The sequence below is a fragment of the Zootoca vivipara genome, chromosome 10, assembly GCF_963506605.1.
Source record: "Zootoca vivipara chromosome 10, rZooViv1.1, whole genome shotgun sequence".
NCBI classification, from domain to species: domain Eukaryota; kingdom Metazoa; phylum Chordata; class Lepidosauria; order Squamata; family Lacertidae; genus Zootoca; species Zootoca vivipara.
In genome coordinates, this window is record NC_083285.1 from 1,157,501 (window position 1) to 1,182,873 (window position 25,373).

Consider the following 25,373-nt stretch of genomic DNA (forward strand, 5'->3'; position numbering starts at 1 on the left):
GCTTTTTCTAAGGCGCTGCATGTTACAAACTTGTGCATGCGATCTGAAAACAAACAATTTCTTAAAACTATTCATATGAAGATTTGTGCTGATTTAGTCAAATAAATGTACAGTGGTACCTCTACTTACGAATAACTCTACTTACGAATGTTTCTACTTACGAATGGAACTCCATCCGCCATCTTGGATGCGGTTTAGATAGGATTTTTTCTACTTACGAATTTTTAGATAGGGTTGCTTCTACTTACGAATTTTTTCTCCCAATGCATTCCTATGGGATTCGACTTACAAATTTTTTGACTTACAAATGTGCGTTCGGAACACATTAAATTCGTAAGTAGAGGTACCACTGTATATGATTGGCAGATTTCTCATCAGATGACTGTCCTATAATATAATAGGAATATTTCCTGTCAATAAGTAACTCAACGCAGAACCCCCTCCCTTCTTTTGATAGGGGTCTTGCTCCTCAGAACAAGCCGGAGCTGCAAAAGGTGATGGAAAGACGAAAAAGAGACCAAGTTATCAAGCAACAGAAGGAGGAGGAGGCACAAAAGAAGAGATCGGACCTGGAAATTGAGCTACTCAAACGACAACAGAAATTGGAGCAGGTAAGAGGGCAGGAAAATGGTGTAGAATAGACTCGAGAAGCTGCTCTTTTCTTTATTAGATATTTCACTATAAATTATATACCAAAACCTCAACGCGGTTTACAAAAAAGATAAAATAATAAAATTATCTAGATCAGATCAATGAATTCAGCACCACAGAATGTGCTGGAAACTCTTTCGAAATATGAAAAGAAAACGTGATGGTTAGTTTCACAGCTGACTTTTGAAAACAATTGGTAATACTAGGTTTAAAAATTATAGAAGATTCATGGAGAAGTGTTGCAAATATCGATCAGGCAAGATGATCAGGGGATGTGTTCTCATTCTCTCAGGGTGACCCTGGAAAGTTGGAAGTGAGGGACCAGGTAGTGAAATAGACCCAGAGCCTCCTTTTGCATGTATGCTGCTGCTATCGAGGCTGAGCCCTGCACATTAACAAAGTACTGAATCTGGTTACTCTCACTGCTTATAATTAATATTTTGAGAAATGCCACTCTGATCATTTCTTCTTCTTCTTCTTTTTAAATCGATCTCTTTTTGTTTTAAGCTTGAACTTGAAAAGCAGAAGATCCAGGAGGAGCAAGAGAACGCACCTGAATTTGTGAAAGTGAAAGGCAATTTGAGGAGGACAGCGCAAGAAGCTGCAGAAGTTGAAGACTCCTAGAAGAAGGGCCCCCTTTCAGACTTGAAGCCATTTCCCCAGTGGCTGCTGCTGCGGAGAAGCTTCTCAGGGTCTCTCACCCCTTTGCCCTGAATCTAGGTGGAAAATGAGCTCGTACGAGGTCAACGTCTGGAACATGTGCAGATGAATGATTGCACACCAGATAAAACTCGCCAATAATAATGTGGAGACCAGAGGAGAAACAAGCAACCTGCTGTCAATTGAAAGTAGTTGGGAGGGAAACGGATTTGAGTCGCTGACATTGTTTGCTTATTCCTGATCCGAGCTTAGTGGGCATCTCAGGCTAGTGTGTTATTATTATTATTATTTTTTGTATTTCCCACTTTGTGAAGTTCTGCTATGCAGAAGAGCAAAGTGTTCTGAAACCACTCCTTGTCGCATTTTGTGTGGAAACTCTCCTTCAGAAATGACATGCTCTCTCCCCTCCCCCCCCCCCCGCGCTCCACAGCCTCTAATGTACATAGACGTTCCTTTAGACTTGAAGTTGGATTTCTCTTGTCCTGCTACTTGTGTGTGGGCCAAGAGTGCGTCTTATTGCCATGAGGGAATCTCTAAGAAATGAGTTAGAGGAAAGAACTGAATGTCTTCTTCTGCCACTGAGCCGTTTAAGGCTGTCGTTGGTCGCCTGCGCCTTTGTGGCGCTGGAATGCCCATGGATGAGTGGCTGGTTTTCTCCTCCTCCAGCCTTGCTGAGCAGCCATACTGCTTTTACCATGTTGTTCTTCCTGTGCAATGTGCACTTGGCCATGTCTAAATTGCCACTGGCCTTTCTTTCTTTCTTTCTTTCTTTCTTTCTTTCTTTCTTTCTTTCTTTCTTTCTTTCTTTCTTTCTTTCTTTCTTTCCTATACTGTACATAATTTCATGGTGGTCTAAAGAACCGCAAACTAGCTCTAGCCCTACACTGCAGGGGATGGGGGGGGGGAGGCCTATGTTCTCTTGGCAGCCACCCCCATTGTGTCGCGTGGACTTTTGTGGATCAGTTTGCGGAACAGCCTGCTGCTCTTCAAAGAAGAACACAAAATCTAAAACAAACTGGGCATGCTTGAACTCGCACAGGCCTTTGGGAGCTAAATTAGTCATTTTTAGGGTTCTTTGTGCTTTGGGCAGTTCGAAAACAAGTCCTGCACGCATCTGGTTGACCCCGGGATGCTGGACTCGAGGGGCCATTGGGCTGCTCCAGAGGGCTATTCCTAATTCTCAAATGGCCGTAAAATTAAGCCCTGCAGGTACAAACATTTGCAACTGCTTCTCAAAGCTTGACTACAGGGTAGAATATCCAGGAGCTTGAAATCATGATGAATTCCCTTGCCTGCCCATGCAATCCTATACATGTCTACTTTGAAGTAAGTCCCACTGAGTTCATTGGGGCTTACTTCCAGATAGCTTAAAAACCCCGACCCACCGGGAGGCATATATATATATATATATATTCTAGAAGCATGACCCAGCTGGCCATATTTATTTTTATCTTTTGGAATGCTTGGTTTCTGTGGTTCATTTCACCGTTCAATTGATAGAAAACCACTGAAGCCCAGATGCAAAACTGTATATTGTCAGTGAGGTGGGGGGGGGAATGCCATTATGTGGGGCTTTTAAAGGGAAAATGCCAATTTATTATTTTTCCTAGATTTCTATCCACCATCTCTTCCAGCTAGGTTTAGCACCCTTTAAAATTACATTTAAAACCACTGGGCATGAGGCCCAGTGTACAGGATAGCCCATGATGCTCCAATCTGGATATGATCATTAGACATGTTTTTAATTTTCTACACAGTCTGGAATCTGGGTGCTTTAGTTGTGGAAGCTTGCAATACTTATGCATAACTAGAAACAAAAAGAACCTAAAATATGGACATGCAGGTCCTCTTCTAAACACAGTCTCTGATCTTAGTGATTCCAGTACTCTTGTGTGCGAGAGAGAAACATATATAAATAATTATTGCATTTTTTGTTTCGGGGTGTGCAGCTGAGTAATGCCTACTGCTGGGAACCTCCAAAGCTGGCTTTTCAGCAAAGGCCAAAATGGTTGTTTGAATGATTCTCAAGATAGGTCCGGATCATGCAAGTGTCAGTAGCTGCAGTTCAACAGCTGCTTAAATCTACATTAGATGAGGATCATGTCCATCGGCTTGTTCTGGCAAGCTGAGCAAAACGAATCTTTCTTTTACAATTATATCCAAGCAAAAAGCATTTGATATCAATACCAGCTTGTGCAAGTGATGTGTTCTGTCATTGCTGCAGGCACTGGAAATTGGAAAAACAATTTCAGGACTGGTTCTTGGGGACCGAATGTTGACAAAGAGCAGCCTTGCCTTTGGCATAAAGCTTTTCAAGTTGTCAGGGCCCAAGCAGCTCTTCAGAGAATAAAATCACATTATAAATCCAAGTCAATGATAAATAAGTTTTGCTAAGATTTAATTTACTTCTAATTTAAATCCTGACATGGTTTATTTATCATTGGCTTGGACTAACATTTTCGGAAGAGAGTGTGAATGTGTCTAATATGAAACCCATTAATAAAGCGATGCTATTGGGTTGCTTAATATTGGCCAAATCTGGGGTCTTTATTTTAGAAGCAGTGGCATCTTGGGCTGCTTTTGCAAAGCAGACTTCTGAATGCCCAGTAGCTGCCTTGATTTCATTCCTTCTCATTAGTCTGTGGATGGAAGTTGTTTCTAATCTCAAAAAAAGCTCATAGCCCATGTAGTTGCACTGTGTCTGGTTTGCCACTGTTTTTCCCTACCTTAGCCTAACTTTCTGTACTGCCGTTGGTGTGGGAGGAGCACCCAGAAAAATCTGCCTTAATACTTTTATTTTATTTTTTTAAAAAAATCTATATTTATTGGCTTTTAAGAACCTTAAAAAATAACCGTAACTGAAAAAAAGATGACTGCATGTGAAGTGTCTCCCTGTGTAGCTCCAACTGATACTGCTCCGTGACTTTCCCCTTCTCCCTCCTTGTGTCTATGCAGTTTCTCCTCCTTTTTCTTTACCTTGTGCTCAAGCTGCCATCGCCCCCACCTTTTTTTTTAAAAAAAAAAAAAGATAATCAGGAACACTTCTAGAGTCCAGTTCCCTTGCAAGCTTCTGGGTCAATAGGTAAATTAAGGTATTCACAACAACTTGGGGGTAATGATTCCAAAATACGACAGATATGTTTTGGCCCAAAGCCCTCTGAACGTAATAAAGATCATAGGATTGTAGGACGGGGGGGGGGGGGGGCAAGGCTCATCTAGTACAACCTCCTGCAATGCAGGAATCTCAACTTATGGCTCCCTATCCAGTTTGAAACCAGACCAGACCCTGCTTAGCTTTGCCAATGTCCTGGCAGGTTTATTGCTGCCCTGCTACATCACTGAGCTCTGAGTCCGACCTTTAGCTGAATGCACAAAGGAACCTCTCTGGTCCCAAGTGCTTGTGGTGGGATCAGCTGCCTTCTGAGGTAAGGAGGGACGTTTCTTATAGTGCTTGAGGGGACCAGTCCTGCTTTGTAGATACAGCACGTAAGTAGTAATCTTCAGGGAGGGGGAGAGTAGTACTACTAAACCAGTAGAATGTGAACCTGCTTTTAGCCCATATCGGAAGTCTGCCAGACTTTTTGTTTAGGAATCCAGAATCTTGTTATGTGTTGGTATGACAGACCAGAGGCCTGGCAAATGCTGTCAAATGGTTTGAACTTTTTCCCCTTTTGTTTTTCCTTAATTTGTGGAGCTGAATTAACAGCTTTCACAACTGAGATTCTGTTCGCCTTTCCACCTTCTTCTAAATCTTCAATCTGCTTAATATTTTCAGTTGTGCTACCTTGGTTTAAAAATGCCTGACTCTTTTTACAAATCGCCTCTTAAGTGAGGAATGCTTTTTAAACCACCTTTATTTTTAGCAAGTTAAGTTAGCAAATTAATATTACCTCCCTTTTCTTGGAGTGGAGTTAGTCTCTTTTATGTCTCCATTTGTTTCTGTGTGTACATATATAAATATTAAAAAGGGAGCCTTAATGGGATTTGTTTTCATAATTTAATATTTTTTGTATTTGCTCTTGCCTATTGGTTTTTAACAAAGTGTTACAGAATTGAGGATGGAATTCTTAGAACCAAAGTTAATACTTAATAAAAAATCTTCTACATGCTTGGAATATGCAACTGTGTGGGTGTGTGACCTTGGTCTCCGCTGCATTCAACAGCTCTCTGGTCACTTCACATTGAATTTTGCCTCTTGCAGGGAATAATGCCAAGGTCACATTGACTGACCTTTCAAATTACTTCTATGGCTATGCACATACAAGGTGTAATTGACTGATTAAATTAGTTTGGCAGAGGCTAATCTCCCAACTTCCTTGCATTTATACTCTGGAGCAAAGATACTCTGGATAGTGGAGTCTTAAATGGCGTTTGTCCCTCTTCTGCCATCACTCGGCAAATGATTTCTGTCTGTGTCCTCTGACATCCTGAATGCAGTTGGTTCAGGTGAGATGTGCAGCCATAAGAAAAGCTATAAGAATGAAGCATTCATGTTGCTCTCAAAAGTGAAGTTCAGCAGTTATTGTAAGGCTGGGAAGATGCTGAACAATTGTACACAAAAGGTCTGAGTTGTCAGCCCTGCCTTTATATAAACCATATTATGGTTTCCTAGGACATATTCAAAAAGCTAACTTTACTCAAAGTAGTATATTTTGTTGTGAAACCCTCAGTCTTGACTACCCTGCAGCAGCTTGCATTTGTGTAAAGAAAGCTTACCCCCTAAGCAGAGTAGGGAAACTTCTAGTATATTTGTTTCATTGGGAGTTAAAGCCCAGCTATAACTTAAGATGGCACCCAGGCCACCTCCAAAATGTGCTTTGCTTGTGGTTAAAATTTACTAGGTAAGCCAAAATCCAGGAAAGTGTACTTGCTATTATCAAGTTGCCTTTAACAATATTTCAGTGCTGCCCTTTAAGAAATAACACAATGGTGCAGGGATTACTAACTTTCAAAGGAACAGTGTTTTGCTTCCAACAGTTCCTGCGAAGCTTTTAAGACTGGCAGCTTCTGCATAGTTTGAGGCCCTCCTAGATTTAGCTCTGAATTTTGATGGCTTTAAGTCCTGAATTGTCCATTGAGGGGGAGTGTCTTATTTTGTCCATAGCCAGTATTTTCAAATGACATGAAATATTTCACCATGCTAAGTGTGTTCCTCACACAACTGGTTATCTTCAGTTTCCAAGCAACGGGTAAAAGGGTTGTCAGTTTGCAGTCTACCGCAATGGGCAGACTGGAACTGTTCTTGCCTATTCCTTCCCCTCCTGTAGCAGGAAACAGGACTCCAAATTTGGTTGGCTGTCTCCCATTTGATTGGTGCACTTGAAGGAGAGCATCTGAGAACTTCTGCTGCCAACGAGGCTCTGGCTTTTCTGCTGCGGGAGAAATGCGCTCTCTGAACTCCCAGCACTCTTCACAAAAGTACATTGGAACCATGTTGGGAGGACTGGCTTCATTGGGGCCTGATTGGGAGGGGATGGATGACGACTGCCATGGTTTTCCTTGCCTGATCCCTTCCACATGACTACATTACTAAAGGGGTATGCCCTGTTGCAGACACTCTCACTTAGCGACTCCTCTTTCTTCCATTCAAGTGCCTTGCTGGCCTCCCCCAACCCAACGTGGGACCTTCCCCAGTGTCACGGTCCGGTCGGCGGGCGGTTGAAGCCCTGGCTGAGGACGTCAGGACCAGAGGCAAGATGGTGGTGTAGAAGCAGGAACAGGTGCAGGGCTGAGGGTCCAGCAGCAGGCAGTCGCAGGGTCAAGGAGCAAGGCAGAGACGAAGGTCCGGGAGTCAAGGAGCAAGGCGTCGGCAAGGCAAAGGTCCAAGGGTCGAGGATCAAGGCGTCTGCAAAGGCAAGGGTCCAAGGAGCAAGACGTCGGCAAGGCAAGGGTCCAAGGAGCAAGAGGCCAGATGCAACCAGGCAGGGATAGCGTTGCTGTGGCAAAGAGCGGATGGGAAATGCTGAGCTTTTATCCCTCCCAGCTCCTGCCACCAGGTGCAGTGAGATATCAAGTGGTCTTACCTGAGTGGTCACTCCTTGCCTCTCCAGCACAAGCTGAGGCCTCACCTGAGTGGCCACTCCCTGCTTCTCCAGCACAAGCTGAGGCAGGCCCCAGTCCTGCAAAGCACTACAGGCCCCAGAGACTGACTCCTGCCCATACTCCTGACACCCAGCCTTGTTACAGCCTCAGCTTTATTCCTCTGAGGAAAGCAGAGCCTCTTTCCCCTGCTGTTTCCTGCACATTCTGCTTTCCTTCTGGAAAAAGGTGTAGTCCAAGGAATGCCTCGCCTGCTGCTGCTGCTGCTGCTTCAGTTTCAGTGGGGGCGGCAATGGCTGCATTGTGTTCCTTGGAGGCCACCTCTGCTGTCTTCTCCTCAGCCCCCCTTCCAATGCCACCTCTGCAGCAGCCTCTCAGCGAATCGTGGGTGCTGCTATCTCCTCCCACCCCAAGGGAGGAAATGGCAGAGGCTGCCCCCTGGTGACTCCTGGGCTCTGCACCTACCCAGCATGATGCAGAGGGGCCTGTTTCCCACCTGCAATGGCCCCCTTGTTCCCAAGGTAGCTCTTTATTCCCACCTTGTTCCTGATGTAGATCTTCACTCACCGCTTCTTCCCTAGTGGGGGCAGGAGGAGCATTTTGTGCTTCGCCTCAGGTGCCCCAGTGCCTTGTCCACCTGGTTCAGGAAGTGTCAAGCCAGAGCAAGAGAAAGAGGTCTTGCAGAGATGCTGCGGCCCTGCCTGCTTCTGCTTTATGCAGACGTAAAAGAACAATGAAGAGGCAACAGCTGTAGCAGCTAAAATGGGAAAGTGCGACCATTTCTAAGTAGCAGGACTTCTTGAAAGAAAGGGAAAATTAACTTCATGCCTACCAGCAAAGCATGACCTTCAAAGAGATACTCTATTTGGATGAAACTGCCACCGTCTCTCAGAAGGGTGGATGGTGGCACATCAGGTCTTAGCCTTGCTTCTGCCAGAGGGACAAAATCCCAGGAGGAGATTGCAAATGATATTTTGGATGTGGCTCAAGCAGTTGCATTTCTCCTATTGTAGTAAATTATTTTGATAGCCATGTTGCCATTGTTTATACACTGACCTTTCCACTAAAAGAATATCCTCTGGTTTTGTGTTCTTATTTTACAAAGCTCGCCTTAGCTGCAGAACAATACGGCTTTCATTGCATTTTTAAAAGCAGCGTGGTGGGGCCTGATTCTGAGATTGTTGGGCACCTGTCAGGGTTAAGTTGGCCGTGTTTATATATCTCTTATGGAAAATACTATAAACGGCAATACCTAATGTTTTGATAGATTGAGGTTGAATCCTAACAAGACAAGTACTGTTTGTGGGGAACAGGAGGCGGGCAGATGTGGAGGATTCCTTGGTCCTGAATGGGGTAGCTGTGCCCCTGAAGGACCAGGTGTGCAGCCTGGGAGTCATTTTGGACTCACAGCTGTCCATGGAGTCGCAGGTCAATTCTGTGTCCAGGGCAGCTGTCTATCAGCTCCATCTGGTGCACAGGCTGAGACCCTACCTGCCTGCAGACTGTCTTGCCAGAGTGGTGCATGCTCTAGTTATCTCTCGCTTGGACTACTGCAATGCACTCTATGTGAGGCTACCTTTGAAGGTGACCCAGAAACTACAACTAATCCAGAATGCGGCAGCTAGACTGGTGACTGGGAGCGGCGGCTGAGACCACATAACACCGGTCTTGAAAGATCTACATTGGCTCCCAGTACGTTTCTGAGCACAATTCAAAGTGTTGGTGCTGACCTTTAAAGCCCTAAACGGCCTCGGTCCAGTATACCTGAAGGAGCGTCTCCACCCCCATCATTCTACCCAGACACTGAGGTCCAGTGCCGAGGGCCTTCTGGCGGTTCCCTCGCTGCGAGAAGCCAAGTTACAGGGAACCAGGCAGAGGGCCTTCTCGGTAGTGGCGCCCGCCCTGTGGAACACCCTCCCACCAGATGTCAAAGAGAACAACAACTACCAGACTTTTAGAAGACATCTGAAGGCAGCCCTGTTTAGGGAAGCTTTTAATGTTTGATGGATTACTGTATTTTAATATTTTGTTAGAATCCGCCCAGAGTGGCTGGGGAAGCCCAGCATTGATAGCCACTTCATTTAGGCTTCTAATTCAACTTCTCTGCTGTAATTATACTTAGGTTACTGATAGAAAATTGATCTGACTTCATGTGGCTAGTCATGCACACTTCTATGAGAGTATATACCTTGATGCTTTTATTGTTAAATCAATTTGGGATGTTTCATGGGAAGCAATTGATAAATGAAATTAATAAATACTTCAGGCAAAAATGGAACCATTAGTAAGCAGTTCAGTAAAGGGAGTATCATTTATTTTAAGAGTTCTTAAAATAAATTCTCCATTAGTGATAGCCAAAATGGTACCCCCCTGATGTTCTACAGCTCAACATCATCCCTGATTATTAAATGCAGGCAGAGATTCCTGGGAGTTGTGGTCCAGGACATCTGGTGGGCATCACATTGGCTGCCAGTGCAGTGCATTTAGCAGCTGCAGTCCCTTTAGCCAACCCATGTGGACATTTAACCATAGGAGCACACAGAGAGCTTATTGTGTGGAAGCCAGTTCTAGTCAAACAACAAGCACTAGTCAGGAACAAAAGGATTGCTTTGTTGGATGAGACCAAGATCCATCTGGTGGCCAGCTAGCCGCCTTGAAGCAGTCACAATGAAGGATGCTTGAGGAATATGACCTTCTTGAGTTACCAGATGAACTAACCTGGTCCATGACTCCTGGATGAATGGCAGGTCAGAGAGTATTGGATTTTGTACTTCTCTGCATATCGCAATGGAATTCTCAGCTCCGAAAAAAATGCATACTTTGGGAAATAATATATTCCAATACAGTGGTACCTCGGGTTACAGACGCTTCAGGTTACAGACTCCGCTAACCCAGAAATAGTACCTTGGGTTAAGAACTTTGCTTCAGGATGAGAACAGAAATCATGCTCCGGCAGCGCGGCAGCAGCAGGAGGCCCCCATTAGCTAAAGTGGTACCTCAGGTTAAGAACAGTTTTAGGTAAAGAACGGACCTCCAGAACGAGTTAAGTTCTTAACCCGAGATACCACTGTACAGGTTTATGAACTTAATCCGCTCCGGAAGTCCGTTCTTAAACCAAGGCGTGCTTTCCCATAGCAGCGGGGGACTCAATTTACAAATGGAAGACACTCAACAGGAAGCGAAACATGTTCTGCTTCCAAGGCAAAGTTCACAAACCAAAACAACTACTTCCGAGTTTGCAGCATTTTTAATCTAAGTTGTTCATAAACTAAACTGTTCTTAAACCAAGGTACCACTGTGTGTGTGTGTGTGTGTGTGTGTGTGTGTGTGTGTGTGTGTGTGTGTATGTATACACACACACACACACACACACACACACACACACACATATATATATATATATATATATATATACACACACACACACACACACACACACACACACACACATGTTTTCATGCATTTTTTTTATTTTAAAAATGACAGGTTATTGCAGAAACGGGAGCACAATGATCGATAAACTAACACTTTCAAAAGTGTCATGGACGGCAAGTTGGTTTTGCTCATCCCTGCTTGCAAACAAGGAGTGAAACCAATTCTCTCTCTTTTTTAAAAATAGGCTTCTTGTGGTGCATCCCAACTTCTCCAGAAGATGGTGTGGCAACAGGTGGTGTGGAAATCCCCGAGTTACATTTTGACATTTTTTGTTCATTTGTCTCCAGTCTAAAAGACAACACAATCTTAAGGGGAGGAAAGTAGCGCCCCCTCTGAAAAACCTAAAAAGCCAAAAGCCTCCTCATTACTGGAGTCTGTGAAAATGATGGGTGAATCAAAATGAACTGGGAATTAATATAAGACTATCATCCTGAATCGATATTTCAGTAGGATAAACCTATAAATGTTGTAGGATATAAATCAATATTTCCCCAGAGCTTTAGAATATTATTCTGGAATCATCAAGGGGAAGACTAGTAGTGTTCCTCACTCCCTTCCTCCTGGGAGGTACGTAAGCTGGAGAGTGTTGGGTGTGCTTGTGAAATTGCACTCTTTTAAGTTTTGTATCCGTGAAGCCTAGCAGGCTGAAATAACGTGCTCTAGAATATGCTCTAGGCTTTGTGGCGGATGCTTCCAGTTCCTCAGACATCTTAGTGTGAAAGTTAGAAACCTATGCAGGGTGTATTTGGTCTCAAACCCTTGGTAAGTGAGGGACTTTCCCTCATGTGAAAACGGCCTCCGATGGATTGAGTGAACAAGACCAAGAGTGGGGCCAGAGGTCAAGAAGGTGGTTTCTGCACGTGCTGTAGAGGGAAGTGAGGGGCAGGTGAGGCTCACCAACCTGGGAAGGGAGCCCATCTAGGAGAAGGAAAACTCTATTGCCTTGCAGGTTGTCTTCTGGAGAAGAAAAGGATAAGGAGTAAACCCTACACAAATCTGGAGTGGAGTCCCTAAGATGGTTTGATGATGCCTTGAAGGATGATCAAACAATTCCTTCAGCTTTAATGAGCCTCAATTCAGCATGAGGAGTGTTTTTGTTGTTGATTTTAAAATATGAACTCTGGAATTACAGAGAAATTAAGAATGGAAAAATTAGAAATGGAGAGAAAGCAAAATTGCAAGATTTGCCCATCCCTAGTCATGGACTTGGATTTGCTGTCTGTGAGACTGCACTGGGGTTGGAAAAGAGCCATTTAAAAACATGGTGTAAGGGAGACAAAGGTCTGTCAATAGGCTCATGAGGAGACTTCCACTTCCATGATTCTTCACCCGTTTTATTTCTCATCCACTACTGCTATACAAGGAAGAGGCAATGGTGGACTTGAGGTCTTGTGGGCATTACCTGTCTGCCTAGTAATGGTTGCCAAAAGTGGTTTAGCTGAGGGCTCCCCTTCGTCCATTTTACCGTAGTTATTGTCAGCAGAGCCCGTGGCCCTTTTCCAAATTGTTGATGTGGCCGAAGGATGCAAGTGTTAAGTCCTCTCGGTTCACATGCTTGGAAACCTTCCTGCTGCAAATCGATTAAAAGGGAGGGTGCAGGGTTAGGTCTGCAACAGAACTACACTTCCCAGGGATGTGTCTTCCTTGGCAAAAATCAATCAATAAATTCAAGGAGGAAATACGTCCCTCCGTATAAGTTCCCTTACCACCCCCAGAGGAAAGTCAGGAGTCTGATTTTTTTCATTTTTATTAAACACAGCAAAAGACCCACCCTTTGGGGAAACCCAACAGGAAAGCTACATTAAGCATACAGAAACAGCTTTTTTGGACCATAAAAATACAGCATTTGAGTTGGGAGAATTGGGTGTGCTTTTGAAGGACGATCAAACAATTTCTCCAGCTTTAATGAGCCCTAAGTCAGCATGGATCGTCTAGGCGCCGCAGTGAGAGAGAATGCTCCCTCTCCAAGCGATGTATAATAAGGGACGCGTCTGAGTCCCTGCAACCAGCCATATCATTCAGTTTAAATTACCTGACTGCCCCTCTTAGATCCAACCTGCTGTGATGATCTGAAAGTGTGTGTGGGAGTGTAAGAGAGGAAGGGTCCTAATTGACAGGAAGGGAAAAACCTAGTTACAAAGATAAAAGAAGAATCTGAGGATACAACTTCTGCAGGTTTAGATCATCAGAGCTGCCAAACTGCATTATTTTTGAGTGGATCTCTATTTTCTCTGTCCCTGCCCCCCCCCTCTCTCTTTGAAGAAATCTCCAGAACGTTGTGTTAGATATCTTAGACCTGCCTAGTTCCCATTTGCTATGAAAAATGTTTGATGCTGATTTTTGAAAGTTATGGTTTGTGGCGTTTTTTAGAACAGATGGAATGGAGGAAAGAGGAGGTGGCGAAGGGAAGAGAAGGGAAAGGAGAGGAAGAAGCAGGAAGAAATTGCGGCAGATCTCATGCCTGAAGAGATGTGAAATGAAGCAGAGATGAGAGCTATGATTTCCCTTTACCTGTAAAGAGCGGCTGTCACTCTCTTCCTACCCCCTTCCTGCATTTGTCATTACTAAACGGTCTTCCTCCCTAGGAGAGCTGGAAGCTGCCAGATGTGCATCAGCTCCAGAGTTATCTAGCATTTTGGACCTTCAGCTGTTTCCAAGATTAGCTGCTGCTAGAGGCGGGTTTCAAGGTGGCTCCAAAAGCTTGCCTTGATATGTCATGTCGTCTTTGTGCTCAGTGGGGTGCGCTTTAATGTGTTCTATGCGCAACACACGAAACCCTCCTCTATGTATGTGCAGACTTTGGCCAGATATTTGAAATGCAGGCTTATTTTTTTTTGAAAAAAAAAATTCTTGCAAGTAGAAGAAGTCCAGGTGCAGGCCTTGTAAGATTTTCAGTGCAAGCAGCAAGAGCGGGTTGCCATTTTAAGAGAGGCAAAGCGAAAGAGACAAATGCGACCTGTGGGGAGCACCTTCCATGGTGGTCTTTTCCTTCACAAGCTCTGCTGAAATGATCAGGAACTGCTATCCTCTTCGTTTGAATATGGCTTGCACTCAAGTGTGGATTGTGACCGTGTTGCCTAGTGACAAGGCTGACTGGCCCATTAGCCTCCGTAAGGCAGTCCCCTCAGGTGGCAGGTTGGGGGGGACAGCAGGGAGGGGAGGCAGATCCAGACCCCCGAGGAGCACATTGCCCACTGACTCATGTGCTTGTCGCCTGTGGCTGCCACCTGGGAAGAGCCTCCCCCCCCCCCGCTCCCCTCCACCTCCTTTCTTCTCCCTCACAACCTTCAGGGTGCCAGTTGCCTCAGGAAGCCGTGGAGAAGGAGGTGAACGGACAGACACCATTTTCTGTTTTGCCTTAAGTGGCAAAATGTCTCCGGCCAGTCCGGATTAGTGGGAGTGCTGTGTAGATTTTCTGCCCTGCGAAGCGCAGTATCTCCAAGCCCTTCTGCAGAAATAATCATACTATCATGGCACTTCAGTAGAAATTGAGGACTTTGCTGTTGAAATCATATTACAAATAATCACACTGAAAAGGGGCAAAACTAGATGATGTGGTGAGATATCTTGGATCAAAACTGTGTTTTCTTGGATACCTGGTTGTTTTCTTCAACAAGGCAGAAAATCTTTATTGCAGGGGGTTGGACTAGATGGCCCTTGGGTCCCTTCCAGCTCTACAATGCTATAATTCTATGATTTCCATTATGTACCATATTACTATATTGGTTTGGGAAATGAAAGCTTAGCTGGCTAACCGTGGTCTTGTGTGCGATGTGGTCTGTTGAGCCAGTGTGTTGATCCCTGAGGCAGAGTATGACAGCTTGATAGTTTTATTTTTATTTTTATTTTTTGCAGTATTGTCATTATACCTATTTGGTCACTATGGTAACTGCACCCTGGCCACAATATGCAGGTTGTAAAAAAGTCCAATGGTTTCTCACTCTAATCTTCCATTCTACCCATACAGATATTGGGCACAATTCAGAGCAGAGTTATGCACACTTAATTGGTACTTGCTGCCACAGGACACACACCCCCTCCTCAAAGGACAGTCCCATTTTTCAAGGGATGGGTGGCAACCCTACCCACTGCAAACATCACATCTGAGGAGGTTAACTCTGGATGTCAGCAAATGTGTTTCAGAGGTGGATAAATGATTTGAAGTGACCACAAGCATTTCTTAGGTTTCCAAATGTACCCATGGGCTCAGAAACATTGAGGACCCCTGGTGCAGACAATGCTGACCCAGAGGGACATGAGGAGAATCCTGCTGGTTCAAGCTAAAAGCCCATATAGTCTATCACCCTTTTCTTCCAGTGACCAACTACAGTGGTGCCTTGCTAGACGAATTTAATTCGTTCCATGGGTCTTTTCTTATAACGAAAAATTCGTCTAGCGAATCCCATAGGAATGCATTGAAAAAAATTTTGCCCATAGGAACGCATTAATTGAATTTCAATGCATTCCTATGGGAAACTGCGATTCGCTAGACGAATTTTTCATAAAACGAATTCGTCTAGCGAGGCAACCTCCGCTAGAAAAAAACTTTCGTTAAGCGGAAATTTCATTAAGCAGGGCATTCGTTAAGCGAGGCACCACTGTACATACCAACAAAGTGGCTGACTTGGGGCTCTGAAATTTCACCATTGCTTCATTCTACAGCATTGTTGTGGCACCCCCTGCAGCGCAAGGCCCAGGGCGGCTGCAGCAGCAACAGTTGTGCTACCCTAAAACCGCCTCTGATCTCTCAAATGTCCATCAGCAGGACTTGAGTACCGCGGCGCTCTCCCCTCTTGAGTCCCGGCATCTGGCATTCAGAAGACCCTGTCCAAGCGTGAAGGTAGCCATCACGATAGTGGCCAGGGGTGTGACTTCGTAGGGTGCCATTTCATGGCAGCACCTGGGGTGGGAGGAGGGTGTTTCTGCAATGGGCAGGTGTCTCCCCAGAACAATGCTTTAGGTAAGTACAAAATTCTCAGCATCATTCACATTCATTAGCGGTTTATCAGGTGCCAAAACAGACAGCCCTCATTAACTATCCTTTGGCATTTGGGAATGGAAGCACTTGTAAGCTCCACAGTGGCAAATTGCTTTGACCAAATTAGTAACATTAAGAGCGATCCACCTCTGTGTGCTTCTGGAAAAGTCATGTCTATGTTGACAATCTCAAAATATATTCATAAATAAAATCCGCTCATCAATCCTGTTTTAGCATGCTCACTAGATTGCCGGTAGCAATGATTAGAAATGATCTCTATGGAAGCTAAACCAAAGTTTCAGGGAAAATATCTCTCCCTATATTAAGGACTGCTTAAGGTTGAATATAGGACGCAGGTGGCGCTGTTGGGTTAAACCACAGAGCCTAGGGCTTGCCGATCAGAAGGTTGGTGGTTCAAATCCTCGTGATGGGGTGAGCTCCCATTGTTCAGTCCCTAGCTCCTGCCAACCTAGCAGTTCAAAAGCATGCAGTGCAAGTAGATAAATAGGTACTGCTCCAGCGGGAAGGTAAATGGCGTTTCCCTGCACTGCTCTGGTTCGCCAGAAGCGGCTTAGTCATGCTGGCCACATGACCCGGAAGCTGTCTGTGGACAAACGCCAGCTCCTCGGCCTATAGAGTGAGATGAGCGCTGCAACCCCAGAGACGTCCGCGACTGGACCTAACAGTCAGGGGTCCCTTTACCTTTTAAGGTAGAACAACCCTGATTATTTGCTTGGAAATGGTTTTTAATCCCCCCCCCAAAGTCTTCTATAAATAAATGCTGTATAAATTGGTACCTGAGAGTTTCTTTTCCAGGACAGAGTGTAACTGTATTTTAATAAGCACCATGCAGTCAGCAACAAGGAACCAGCATCTTGATGTCAGCATGGGAAAATATTTTGAAGCAAAAAAGAAAAAAACAATTAAAGAATAGATAAAATAATAGGGAATTAAACCAAGTGAGGGAAAACCAGAAAAGTTTTTAAGAGTATGCCAAAATGCCAATAAAGCAGGGAACCAATGGGGCTTCTTCAAGGAGGGAGTCTCATGTCAGTTTGACACAACGGAAAAGGTCCAGGCCTCCCTCCCAGCCTGACTTGGGATGTCAATGGGAAGTAGCTGGGCATTAGCAAGCAGCCACCTGTGCTCAGCTCAGAAGCACCTCAGTATTGATGCGCTTGATTAGCATGCTTTCAGCAACAACATTCAAAGAGTTCTCTCCAGCCCATAATGCTCAGTCGTGTGGCCTGATGCTTCATTCATGCGCATTGATCTTTGTCATCCAGGGAAGTGTGGTTTGCTTGGTATCCCATTCAAGAATGGAGAAGCCTCAGGATCCTGACTTGGATATTTTGTCCGTTTCTTTGTTCAGGCAGCAGGACTGTCTTTTGTAAATTACATACCAGTTTGCCCACAGTCTGTTTGGGACTGGAAGCTCCTTGGGATCTGGGATCTGTGTTGCTTTTGTAACTCCATAATATGCCAGGCACAGTGACAACATGGTAGTTGTTGTGTAGTGTGTATTCAGTGATTTCAGCCCGGTGCAGATAAGAAATGGAGGCGAGGATCTGGTACAACATCTCTTTACTTCAAAGAACAGGTAAGTGCCAGAACAGAGGAATGGGGAAAATGGGGGCTTATATAATAACAGAGGACTAGCAGGGAAAAGGTACATTTTGGTGGGAATCAATGGCACGGATTCCCTCCAGCGGAAACTAATCCGGCAGAGGATCCAAATCCTGCACCCTGAACCAGCGAATGATAGGCGTTCCCGCTGGAACTTGTACATTCAAATAAATTCTGTAATACAATACAGTAAACTCTATATTACAATACATACTTGGCTGTGCTATTACTTTAATACACAACAGCAGTAATGTTAATCCCCCCCCCCCAAAAAAAAATTAAGGTTGGGTTTTCTTAAGATTCAAACAAGAGTATATAGGCTGAAGGTATTTTAAAACTTTGCTGGGTTTTAGAAATAACTAGCCATGAATGCACATAATTTAATAAGGACTAAAATAATCATCCAAATAAGATTTCAAAGGGAAACTAAGCAAACTTAAAATAGGGCTACTTATTTTTATAAAGGCACGCAGATGTAACAGCCTTTCACCGTAACTGCTGAACTGAATTGCATCAAATTAGAGCAAAGCGTACCTTGCCCACCAGGGAGGGATCTGGCCTAAAAATTATTTCAAAAAACCACACCTTTCACATCTAAAATAATGATTAAACACAAAAAAGTGGCGCCCAAATTAGACATCACCAGCAGAAGGTCTGAATGCTCCAGCAGCATCCAACAGAAAGGCAGATCGCGCGCTGTCACCAGCAGAATCTCTGAAGGGTGGCGCCAAATAATGACATCAACAACCAAGCAACTGAAACCACCAAGGCGGCCATTACCAGAGTCAGGCCGGGGCCAAGGAATGGCGATACAGGGCGGATGCCTCGGCTTGCATTTAAATACTAGCCCAAGCCAAGGCCAACAGACTACGCCTTGCCTCCCAGCAGCTGCATTAATAAGTGCCTGGCAGCATTAGGCAGTTGTTCATCATGTCCCGTAACACGCACTTGGGGGCACAGCGAGCGGTTTTTGCTTTTTAAATTAGCGGGCGTTGTGTCACATGCGAGGCTCCAGCGGCCATTTTAAGTAAGGGCAGTTGTGCCCCTTTTAACCTAGGCTTCATACTATGACTGGTTGCAAGCCTCTGCATCTTTAAAAAAACACACAACAACCATGCACTTTCTCTCCCCAGTTTAAGTCCTCGGATATTTGCAGTGGCCAACTCCCCCCCCCCCATTTAAATGACAACCCCAACTAGGGAAATAAAACATCGCAAACAGCACAATAAAAAACAACAACAACACCACATCCTACATTCAAAACACCTACTCCAAAATTAGAAAATCCAAATACTGTAACAAAAAAAAGCAAACCCACCACAAAACACACAACCACACCCAAATCATACAATACCCACCAAAATAAATGACAACCCCAAAAATAAAATTAAACAATAATAACTTCTGCTTCTCATGTTCTTATTTCAAATTTTTTTAATCCAAATATATAAAAATGTTCACGATACATGCGCAGGGGCCAATGTATGGAGATACAGGGGGGAGGGGACAACAGAGGGCTCAGACAAAAGTAAATACTGGGAAATAGAACCCAGAAACTGACAGTTCCTTCTCCAAGGGTGGGGGCCAAGGTGTGGAGATACATGGGGGAGGGGCCAACACTCCCCAGGGACAACAGAAGGCTCAGACAAAAGTGCATGCTGGGAAGAAGCTGACAGTTCCTTTTCCAAGGGTGGGGGCCAAGGTATGGAGATACAGGGGGGGAGGAGCCAACTCTCCCTGGGGACAACAGCGATGAGCCGAGGGGGTGGAGAGAGGAGGGGCGGGATACGTCATGGATTGGGACAGGGTGGTGGGAATCACAGGGATGACTCACAGCAATGCGTGGCCGGGCCAGCTAGTCTTCCATAAAATGATCCGATAGTGACCTTCTGCCTCTGGACAGGCTTGAACTGTATCGTTAAACTGCTGAGCACTAGATACAGTCAATAAGCCTGGAAGCCATCAGTTCTGGTGGAAAGGAAAGGAATGCAGAACGCGCCTTGTGTTGCAGGAGGAGAGCTGCATCTGTGCCTGCCATTGCCTGTCCAGCGCCTCAGGCTTTGGGCTTGGTTCCGAAGTATTTATCAGAAAGCAAGCTAATACCAGAATCCATCATGACATTCATTTCACCAGCTTGGTGAGGAGAAATGGCTGCTTAAGGAAATAAGCTTTAATACACTGCTGCAAAGTCAGCACAAAAACACATGTGCCGCTACGCAGCTCATAGCTGTCAAGTTCTCCCTTTTTTTAAGGGAAATTCCCTTATGCTAAATAGGCTTCCTTGCGAGAAAAGGGAAAACTTGACAGCTATGACACAGCTGGACTTCCAGACTCTTCTCAGAACAAGGCAATGGCAATATGCAGACACTGAAAAAATAACACAGCACCATCTACTGGCTGGAGGCTCTACAAACTAATTACACAATATCTTGACGTCCAAAGCAACTAGAAATGGGAAATTCTGCTACAGTCTGCTTTGAATCAGTTTGCCTATGGAAACAAATCAGATCATCCCTAGAGAAAACATTATCATTACACAGATGCAGAAAACAATGATCCCAGATTCCTGATACTTCACCTTTGTCCCTTAAAAGGTTTATTTTTAATGTGTGAATAAATAAATATTAGCCACTCTCATGCTAATTCTCTCTCTGTGAGAGTCTTTATAGTAGGACACGGGTGTCAAACACAAGGCCCGGGGGCCAAATCCGGCCCGCCAGACCTCGTCATGTGGCCCGCCGAGTGGCCACATAGGCTTCCTTGCGAGAAAAGGGAAAACTTGACAGCTATGACACAGCTGGACTTCCAGACTCTTCTCAGAACAAGGCAATGGCAATATGCAGACACTGAAAAAATAACACAGCACCATCTACTGGCTGGAGGCTCTACAAACTAATTACACAATATCTTGACGTCCAAAGCAACTAGAAATGGGAAATTCTGCTACAGTCTGCTTTGAATCAGTTTGCCTATGGAAACAAATCAGATCATCCCTAGAGAAAACATTATCATTACACAGATGCAGAAAACAATGATCCCAGATTCCTGATACTTCACCTTTGTCCCTTAAAAGGTTTATTTTTAATGTGTGAATAAATAAATATTAGCCACTCTCATGCTAATTCTCTCTCTGTGAGAGTCTTTATAGTAGGACACGGGTGTCAAACACAAGGCCCGGGGGCCAAATCCGGCCCGCCAGACCTCGTCATGTGGCCCGCCGAGTGCCCCAGCCAGCGGGACCCAGCAGCGGGACCTTGCTGCCGAAGCGCCGCGCCGACAAAGCGCCGACAAACAGCTGGGGCCTGGGGGGGTAGAAAGGCGGCTGGAGCAGCGCTGCGTGGAGCACCCCGAGCCACAGCAGGAGAAGGAGGAGGCAGCTTGCCAGGTCAGCGCCCAGCAGCGCCGCACGGAGAGTCCCGAGCCTCAGTGACGCAGCAGTGCTCTGTAGCACTTTGAATCCTCCTCCTCCTGCCACGGCTCGGCGCCTGGAAACGGCTGCTGCTGCTGCTGAAGCACAGACAAAGCACCCAGCAGAGCCGCGTGGAGGAGCAGGAGGATTCAAAGTGCAGCCAGCAGCAGCAACGCTCCCAGAGACTCGGGGCGCTCTGCGCATGCTGCTGGGTGCCGACCCAAGCCTCTGGGAGCTGGCAGGAGGAGGAGGAGGCTTGCCGGGTCGTCACCCAGCAGCGTGCACGGAGTGCCCCGAGTCTCTGGGAGCGTTGCTGCTGCTGGCTGCCAGAGGCTCGGGGCGCTCTGCGCGTGCTGCTGGGTGACAACCCAGCAAGCCTCCTCCTCCTCCTGCCGGCTCCCAGGGGCTTGGGTTGACACCCAGCAGCGCACGCAGAGCACCCCGAGCCTCATTCAAACCAACTTTAAAGGAGAACACCAACTTTAAAGGAGAAAAATCAGCAGTAACATGGTCATAAAACCACATCTAAAAAGTCTGGGGTAATACAACGTTTTCACCTGGTACCAAAAAAAAAAGAAAAAGACTCAGGTCCAGATGAACCTCTGCGCGTGCTGCTGGAACCACTTACAGTAATAATAATAAAAAGACACCCACCGAAAATAAGCCACCCTGTGTTTTTTTTTTGAGGAAAAAACTTATAAGACGGTGTCTTAAAAAAGGGAAAACGCGGTAGGATGCTGCTTTATACTTCTGGCCCTTAAACGGAGAACAGCTCCAGTGAGTCAACCTCAGCCGGTCCCTTTGGTGAAGGGTGGTGGCTCACTGGCAGAACATCTGTCCTGCATGCAGAAGGACCCCAGCATCTCCAGGTACCAGTAGCTCTGCAAAGCTCCTGCATGAAACCCTAGCGAGCCTCCACCACCCAGTGCAGTTACCAAAAATCATTTTTCGATAAATTGTACAATAATTGTACATTTGAATATCTACTTGCCATTATTCTAACTATGCTAGTTATTACTTACATTATTACAAAAAAACAGTAATAATTGAATGCAGTGACAATAATTTATGATAATAAAGAGTGGACACATAGTCCTACAGATACTACCGGCCCTTTGAGGGTGACCAAACTGCTGATGCGGCCCCCGATGAATTTGAGTTTGACACCTCTGTAGTAGGAGTTTCAAACTTGTACTACAACTCCCATCATGCATGATCCCGGACCATGCTTGGGGGGGGGGTTGAGGGGAGTTGGAAGTCCAACAACCTCTGGAGGGAACCACATTAGCTGCCAACCCCACTTTATGGTACTCAGAACTGCACACTCAGCACCTGCATGCTCTGACGCACTAGGATGTTGGGACTCAAGGATGCTCAGGAATTGCTAAGTGAAGCCATTTGAGTCCAAGGCAGAGAGAGAGAGGGTGGGGAAACTGCTGTTCAGCTATGCTGAGCCCTCTCTGAAGCTGGTAGACCCTGGACCAGCATTTACTTTGGCCCATACCTGCCAAGTCCCTGCCTGAGAAATAAGGGACTGGACCGGAAGTAGCAGACCGGAAGTAGCGCTGCCGCCATTTTTGGAACTGGGCGGAGCATGCTCAGAAGCAACTTTTGATTCTGCTCTGCCCTGTTCCAAAATGGCCACCGCGCCAGAATAAACCGGGGGGGAAAATCCGTTTTTTTCGGCTGGGAACAGCTGGAAAAACGGGGGTTTCCCGGGGAATACGGGAGACTTGGCAGCCATGCTTTGGCCAGAGGGCAGTCTTCCAAGGAGTTGTACCTTTGAGAAGACAGGACTCTTGTGCCCTTACAGCCATCTAGAAGACAACATTTTACTTCTCTGTGTTACAGTATTTAGATCACACACCCTCAATTCCTGCAAGGAGCCTAAGGTAGTTTACATGGCGCTTCCCACTCACTTCTATCCTCACAACAATTCTGTGCGGGAGATCAGGTTGAGAGGTAAGTGGCCAGCTCAAAGTCCTCAGATCAGCTTCACAAATCACAGTGGTGTGTGTGTGAGTGTGTGTGTGTGTGTGTGTGTGTGTGTGAGAGAGAGAGAGAGAGAGAGAGAGAGAGAGAGAGAGAGAGAGAGAACCTGGACTCCCCAGTCCTATTCTGATGCTCTAACCACTATACTACACAGACTCCCAGTTTAGGCAGCTGGAGCTGGAAAAATTGTGTCGGAGGCAGGGGTCTTTTTCTGCACAATTGCTATAAGGTGCAGAAGTCCTGTTCCTGGATACCTTCTAATTCAAGATTGTTGGTGCCGGAGAGTAGCTTTGAAGTCTGGGCTGTGTGCATCATGTCTTGCTATTTTTGCTAGGTATGTGGAAGTGCTGTAGTACACACACACACACACACACACACACACACACACCTATTCAAACTTGGATGATTTGGGCAAATAAGAGATGGTTATGAATAAACCCCGAGTCTATGAATTAACCTAATTCCTGTAATGCCTCACATCAAAGCAGAAATAATAATGAGAAAATACACCCGCTCTAAATTAACTTTCAAGTTTAATGCAATGTTCAGAATTTAGTATTTGTACTTTGAAGCTTTTTTTCCTGCAAAGTCGTGGAGAAAAAGGTCGTGTGAAGCAAGGCAAGCAACTTCTGAGAACTAAGAACTTGATTGCAAGGATCGAGAAGCTGATTGTCTCTCTTTGGCATTATCTTCCCCTCCTGCCCCCCCCAGTTGCTTTTTGTCCTTGGCTTTTTGGGGAACTTCAAAGTTAATTGCTTAATCAGTCTTTTCAGTGGTATTTGTGCCCATGTCTAAACACTTTATTGAATAAGGATGAACTTACGACTATTATGAAAATTTAGCACATATTCTCATGCTTTGCCTCAAACCAATAAAAAAAAATGGTTTAAAAATCCTGGGGTAAAAAAAATAAATCTTAAAACTGTGTCTCCCAAATTATGAATGTGAGAGATATCGCAGGTAATTTTCGAAAGGCTGATGAAGAAACATCTTGGGAGGGGGGGGGGTGTGTTGCCCTGCTTGACTTGCATGAACTCGATGGCCATGATCCACTGTCGCTCAGACGTTGTGGGGGGCCGGACTATATTTTGAAGGGAAAAGAAATGAACGAATTCCTATGCCCCACAAACAACCCAGAGATGCATTTTAAATAAAAGGACACATTCTACTCATGTAAAAACACGCTGATTCCCGGACCATCCGGATTTAGAAGGCGATTGGGCAGGATCCGGCCCCCGGCCCCTAGTTTGCCTACCCATGGTTTACAGCAGGCATGTCCAAAGTCTGTTTCAGGGGCCTAATCCGGCCCGCTGGTTGGTTCAATCCGGCCCCTTTGTTCAATCCTAAAAAAAGCTCTCAACAACTTTGGTGCCGGCCCTTTGGTTGACCCTCGTGGCCCTTCACTTCATCAGATCTGGCCCTCTTTGAAATACGTTTGGACACCCCTGGTTTACAGGATACAGATTCAAAAAATGATATAATCAGGTTGTGCCATCATATAAGTTTTAGCGATCATTCAGGCGTCCCACCATAACTGTTTGACCAAATTTTATGGCCCAAGCCCTGCTGTGCCCTGAAAGGGAGATTTTCTCTCTTCGATCTAAGTGGAGACAGATGGCAAATGCTCAGGGGAGATCTGTATAAATGTGCAACACCATGAAAGATAGCAGGAGGCAGCGCAGGGTTCAGGGCAGTGTGGGAAGTTCTCCTACGCAGGGCGCCGGGGGGAGGGGGGACAAAATAAAACTAAGAATGCCTATATTTATACTGGCACCTACTCAATGTTCGGTCCCAGTCAGACAGGCAACTGTGATGTAGAACGACCCGAGATACACCAGGAATTTAATCCATTCCAACATTTCATTCCAAAAGTTTTTAATGTTTGACATTTTATTATGTTTTATATGTGTTGGAAGCGGCCCAGAGTGGCTGGGGAAATAAATAATAAAAGTATTATTGTTGTTGCTATTATTTCCAACCACCACGTTATAATTTCACATTTCACCAACCAGAGACACTTCAAGAAGTGAATTTTTGCATGCTCTTTCTAATCAGATTCAGACATACACAGTTGTGTCGAGTTCTGTCACAGAAATCTGAAATGGGTTGCCAGGATGCAGGCCGGCATTTCCCCCTGCTCCTTTCTTTAGCTGTTTCAACAGCCCTGGCTGCCAGGCATCCTTCTTTATGGACAACTGTCTTTCTTTGAAAGGCTGCCCGGTTTGAAAAGTAAGAGAACTGTGCAAAGGGAGAGCAGTGGCCTTGAAGTTGCCCACCAACACTTTTCACCTGCGCAAGGCTTACACAGGTCACCAGAGAACAGTCCTTCCTAGGTAGATTTCTAAATGAGGTTAATGCTGCCTAAATTTGTGGAGCACAGGCGAATCTGTTAAGCAAATCTTTTGTGGCAATACAACTTTTTTTGAGGGGGGTGATATGCAGGTGCTCATCTTCACTGTAGCTAAGGAAGTTATATAGAGCTAAGGAAGTCATATAGAGGAGGGAGAAAGTTTGTTTTCTGCTGCTCCAGAGAAGCGGACACGGAGCAATGGATTCAAACTTCAAGAAAGAAGATTCCAGCTA

The 25,373-nt window shown here is 45.3% G+C and overlaps 1 protein-coding gene across 3 annotated transcripts in view; it reads left to right on the forward strand.

Moving 5' to 3' along the window:
• Window positions 1–5,426, forward strand: part of FAM107B (family with sequence similarity 107 member B) — a 51,104-nt gene extending 45,678 nt beyond the window's left edge. For all 3 annotated transcript variants that reach the window (XM_035127506.2, XM_035127509.2, XM_035127508.2), the window contains exons 3-4: window positions 458–611; window positions 1,159–5,426. In XM_035127506.2, coding sequence (XP_034983397.1) covers window positions 458–611; window positions 1,159–1,275 — 271 coding nt within the window. In that variant the 3' untranslated portion in view covers window positions 1,276–5,426. The remainder of the gene's footprint in view (window positions 1–457; window positions 612–1,158) is intronic.
• Window positions 5,427–25,373: the final 19,947 nt, after the last annotated feature.